This window comes from Cariama cristata, unplaced genomic scaffold (genome assembly GCF_000690535.1).
Source record: "Cariama cristata isolate BGI_N322 unplaced genomic scaffold, ASM69053v1 scaffold14768, whole genome shotgun sequence".
NCBI classification, from domain to species: domain Eukaryota; kingdom Metazoa; phylum Chordata; class Aves; order Cariamiformes; family Cariamidae; genus Cariama; species Cariama cristata.
Genome location: NW_009631765.1, coordinates 30,049 through 35,583, shown reverse-complemented (window position 1 = coordinate 35,583; position 5,535 = coordinate 30,049). Strand labels below are relative to the sequence as shown.

General features: G+C 53.4%; 1 protein-coding gene across 1 annotated transcript in view; it reads left to right on the top strand.

Annotated features, from left to right (window-relative positions):
- Positions 1 to 5,535, top strand: part of LOC104166246 (myosin phosphatase Rho-interacting protein-like) — a gene marked incomplete at its 5' end in the record, with an annotated part of 45,144 nt that overhangs the window by 19,541 nt on the left and 20,068 nt on the right. The window contains 5 exon segments of the mRNA XM_009706112.1: positions 644 to 712; positions 940 to 1,029; positions 1,491 to 1,600; positions 1,842 to 1,854; positions 1,856 to 1,890. Coding sequence (XP_009704414.1) covers positions 644 to 712; positions 940 to 1,029; positions 1,491 to 1,600; positions 1,842 to 1,854; positions 1,856 to 1,890 — 317 coding nt within the window.

The following is a 5,535-nucleotide window of genomic DNA, read 5'->3' as shown; positions in this document are numbered from 1 at the left end:
CCACTGGTGCGTTGGGCCCTGGGGCCGAGGGCACATCTGTAGGCGGTCAGAGGGGGAATCAGCTGCTGGAACAAGTGCTTTGTTAACTGAAAGCTGCCTTGGGTAAGCCTGTGCCTCGCTGGGACTGTGCAGAAGGCGTTTTTATATAGAGCGAAGGCCGAGAATAGGCTCCAACTCTATTTCTAGGTACTGCAGATAAAGCATGAATGTTTTACTGCTTTTTTTTTTTGAAAAAAAAAAAAAAATCCCTCCAAAGCTTTAAGTGCAGTCACTAAAAGCATCGTCTTGCCAGCGGAGCTAATGGGAAGGCTCCGATTGCCCCCATGGCTCTTGCAGTGTTTCACCATCACATGCAGAGTTGGTGCTGCTGAGGGTCCGGCGCTCTGCCGGTGCAGCAGCGCTGGGGAAATCAGGGTCCTGGCTGTGCAGACCATCACGGTGTCCCTTGCATTGCTGCCGGTTTGGGTCTCCCCTTCCACTCGGGAGGGCCTCTCGGTGAAGCCGGGTGCGGGGCTGGGAGGGGAGAGGCTGTGAGCTGCCTCCCTGCGGGACATCTCTGACGGCTGAGCTGTGACAAGCTGCCTGGGCTCCGCTGGTGGGGAAGGACCAGGATTGTAACTGCCCCGTCTTGGTTGTTTCCTAGTGGAAGAAGCACTGGTTTGTGCTGACCGACCAGAGCCTGAGATACTACCGGGATTCAGTGGCAGAGGAGGTAAGTGTCTTCTCCATCGGTGTTCAACCCATCGCTTTGCAGCCAGGGGAGCCTCAGGAGCTCCCAAACTGACCGCGGGCAGGTTGTCTTCCAAGATGCCGAGGTCCAGGAGCATCATTCTGCAGGGCTTCGTGCTTCCCGAGGACCTGCTGAATGCCTCCCTGCGAGCCTACCATACTTTGGGATTGCAAAGCATTAACAGCTTATTTTACCTCTTCCCTCTCCAGGCAGCTGACTTGGATGGAGAAATCGATTTATCCACGTGCTATGATGTTACTGAGTACCCCGTTCAGCGAAACTACGGCTTCCAGATCCACGTAAGGAAAATGTGGGGAGGAGGAAGAGTCTGGCTGAAGGACAGCGGACAGGGCTGCTCATGCTGTGCTGCTGCTTGGGGCTGCTCGTCCCTGGCAAGGGAAGCATCTCCCCAAACACCTAAGAGAGGCCACCCGGCATCCCTCACATACTCCAGAGAGCTATGGCCTTGGATTTGAGAGACAGTTTTTTGGCTGGGGGAAGGGGAAGGGGGAAAGGGAAGGGTTTGTCTCAACCTTAGGGACTCAGCTACGGCAAAAGTAGCCTGATTGCTGAGAAACACTAATTACCGCCGTGAGCGTGCTGGGTGATGGAGGGGCTGGGTGTGACCTCCGCACAGCCAGCGAGCAGGGCCCCAGCACTGGATGCTCGGGGCTGGGTGCAGGGTGGTATTGGGAAGGGGTGTGGGAAGGTGTTGGTGGGTACAGTCAGCTGCTCTGAGCCGGTCCTCCTCTCTCCCTAGACGAAGGAAGGAGAGTTCACCCTCTCAGCCATGACATCGGGCATTCGCCGCAACTGGATCCAGACCATCATGAAGCACGTTCGTCCCACCACTGCTCCCGATGTAACAAGGTAAAGGAGGGAGTTTAGCAGCCCGTGCAGTTGTCCAGTTTGCTGTGCAGGAGTGATTCTTCCCTTATCCCTTTCTTTCCTCTTCCTGAGCCTGTCCATTCCTGGAAGCTGCGGCTCTTTCTCACATCCCTCTCTCTGGGCTTAATTTGGTTACACTTTGTGGGGATGCTGATATACTGAGTTATTCTTACGCGTGCAGATTTCAAAGAGGGTTGAAAATGTGGCTTTAATTTGTGCATAGGAATATGAAATACTGTTCCTATATCAAGGCTCCTCTGGATTCCCACCAGGTATTGTGAAACCACTTGGATTCAGTTGTGCCGGGTTCCCCCTTTCCTCTGGCTACTGTTCAGCACGAGCTGCCCATCCCTTCCACGGGTCACGGCAGCACAAGCCCAGGGTTCAATTTAGAAGCTGTTTGGCTCTGCTGTGTTTTAAACTCCAGCCAGCAAATTGTCTTCCCTCCTCTTTTGATCTTCCAGATAGCTGCCGCAGCTCCTTCCCCTTATGCGTTAGTAATGCTGGCATCTCCTCCTGCCGTCAGTGCCAGAGGAAGGGACCCCCCCTGCTTCACAGAGTACCTTCTGTGAGCGCTTGCGGCTGTGGGTAAAGGGTGTTTGACCTCCTCACAGCTAACCGTGCCAGCCACACTCGTACGGGCCACCTCTTACAGGCTTCATGGACACAGCCGCACCATTAACTCCCATCTCCTGTCCTTACCGTAGCTGCAACGAGCAGGTTTTTGCCAGGTTTGTCTCCACGTTGACGGAATGGCTCTTCTCACTCGGTGCTGTTGACTTGGAGATGCTCCAGCCTCTCCTTCCCCATCCCGCTTGGCACTCGGCCACTGTTTCCCAGCCCTGCCCGAGCTCTGGTGGATCTCGCGGGGGTCTCGGGGAAGTCACCTCTCTCCTCACTCCTGTGTATGTTTGATTTCCATGCAATCCCAGGAAAAACTTCTCTTTGAAACTATCCGTGCTGAAGCCCAGGTTGGAAAACTGTGTTCTCTCCTGTATTAACGTTTTGTGGTTTGTATATCTTGTGATTCACTGCATGCTCCTCCTTTTCTGCACCTCAGATGGGAAGTCCTGCAGTTTCCATTTATTTTTCTTTCTTTCCTTTTTTTTCTCCCCCCTCCCTTTTTTTTTTCTTTAAATAAAAGCCAGAGAGAAGGGAAGAAACAACCTGATCTTGACACTTGATTTCCCCACACTGGTATCTTCCGATGTGACTAGATATGAAGATGAAGACCAAGGAAATTTGGGGGTCCTGTCTGCCTTTAAAGAGCCAGATAATTTATAGCCTAACAGGTTACTGTGGCCCAGTTGTCATGTGCTCGCTGTCTTTGCATCTGCTCCAAGCCCACGTGAAGTGGTTTGACTTGGGTTACCCTCATGAGAGGGTCCAAGCACAGGTACCGGTTGGGTAGTAACTTGTTATGCTGTATAAATAGTCCGTGGATCTCAATCCTGAGCTGGCGAAAAGGGGGATTATAGGTGCACTTCTGTCGTTTTCCACTGAGCTGGTTTCGGATGGGGTAGAGTCTGGCGTGGGTTGTTCACATTGCTGAGGAGTTGTTGCTGTGAGCTGAAGGGCTGCGCCGTGCGTGAAGCAGGGCTGTGTTCACCCGGTGCCTGCTCACAAGCCCGATGCCGTAGGGCCGGGTATCCCAGCCCATCCCGCCTGGCTTTGGGCACATCATTAACATCCGCACCCGGGGAGTGGCTTCTGAATGGGGCTGCGGGAAAGCTGAAGGACAGACTGCCAAAGGCTCGTGATGAAGAGGTGGCAAACGTCTGCACAGCGTGGCCGGGGTGCAAGAGGGACGTTAGTCTGGATGCTCGGCTGTGCCGGGAGGGCGACGGTGTTTGCTTCGTCCCTGGGGCTGGTCTGACACCGCAGACTCCATGTCTCTCATTACCCTGCTGCTATGTCTCCACCGAACCAAACACACGTTTTCTCAGTTACTCAAGTCCTAATTACTGTTTATATTGCTGTGTCTGTCAGCACCTCAGCAGTGCCCTGCAGTCTGCAGAGACACTAATTACACTCTGCTAATGATGACCATGCAGATAGAAAATTCCCACAAGAAAGGAGGTGGCCGCTTCAGCGCTGGGTCCTTGTTCGGCTGAGTTCCCCCATGCTCCCCCAGTTCCCTGCAGCCTTCGTGTGCTTCTTGCACGCTGCCGCAGCGTGCTTGGCTCGTGGTTTGCGCCGCTCCCACAGCCACCCGTATCAAAAAAAAAAAACCCTTTTTGTTTTCACTAATAAATACCATTGCAAGGCAAAGACACCCCCGCCATGTGATCTGAATTAATTTGTCTGGGACGGAGGAGATGTGAAATGCTTGAGCAGAATTAATAGCTGTGGGGCACTTGCGGGAGATGAAACAAGAAACTTCAGGTCAGTCTTCTGAGTCTCTTAGGTCAGTTCCCAGCGGCCGCCCCTCCGCTCCCTGACACACATCCCGCGCCCTTTGGAAAGCAGCAGAGGAGAAATGAGCTTGCGAGAGATGTCACCTCTAGAAATGCCGACATTCTTCCACATGGTATTTAGAGCAGCGTAATTTCTGTCTCTCAACATCGTCCGAGGGGCCCCGAGACCCCTTTTTTTCCTAGCGCTCTTGTCCGTTTTGAGACTCAATCTCGTCCCCGCTTTACTTATTGAAAATGCAGCTGTAATCACTAACGGACTCCAGATTGAGTGCCTGGCGTTGGAGTCCTGCAATATCTCCCACTGGTTGAGGAGTGGGGAGGTTTCATCGTGGTGCCTTTTTGGGTTTACTTTATTAGCCGCAAGTGACAGAGCTGAAGAATGAATTATCTCTGAGCTGGTTTTAGCCTGTAACTGCCAGAGTTTCGTGAAACCCAGCTCTACTGAGCCTGTGGTTTGATGGTGGATGAAAGTGCATCGGAAGATACTAGCTCCGGACCCATGCAGAGTCATCTCTTCTGCTCCATTCTTTGTTTTGGGCATACGCACATACATGAGGTTGTTGGCTGCGGGAGCTGGGGTTGTCTTACCAAGACGGGAGGAGAAGCCGTGCTGCTGCTGCTCCCTCCCGGTCCCGGCAGTCTTGGTGCATGCGGTCCCGTGGGTCAGAGCCCCGTTAGCGGTGATGTGCCTGCAGCGAAGGGCCCGGGGAGCTGCTTTCCAGCTTTTCTCACTGCGCCATTCCAGAAAGCTTGTTGAGGCTGTGCTGGAGGCTGGAGCCCGGGGGGATGCTCTGGTTTGGTTGTACTGGAAGCGGGGAGAGCCAGGAGTCAGGCTGAGCGGCCGGGCTGTGCCTTGGGAGGCATCTCAGGGGGCTTCTGATAGCAAAGAGGGTTCAGCAAATGCCTGCCACTCCCTCGGGACGGGCTTCCTCTGCAAACTTAGCATACCGCTGTTTTCTTTTTAATTTTGATCTGCATGTTACAAGGCTGGCATGTCTACGTTTAATAAGCTAATACTGCATTATGGATTATCCTTAGGTTGGAAACAGTATTGCCTTCCCCTATTAACTTTCCCTGCTTGACGAGTATGTCTCCCTTCTCAACCCACCACCCTCTAACTCAGCACTAAAAATCATTCCTTGCTTGAGAAATCGGCATTTCCAGTGACTCCACGGTGTGTTGAATAACTCTTGCTCTCCTTGCTGCACCAACAACTGCACATACAGCGTGCCGTTCCCATGCCGGGGCAGCTGCCCGAGCTGCCCGTAAGGCTGGTTTCCCCGGGGGAGATCTGTGCCTTCAGTGCAGATAGTGGCACGGAGAAGTTTTCAACCCCTTAATACCCTGACTTTGCCAAGCTCGAGGAAAACCTTTCCCCTGTTACCCAAGACCTTTGGGAGCTGCTCTGCGCTTCTCCACCCCGCAGCTCTGAAGCCAGACTGACTTTGGTGGGACTGGCGGCATCCTCACCGCAAGCACGTGACTATGGCCGCGTCGACC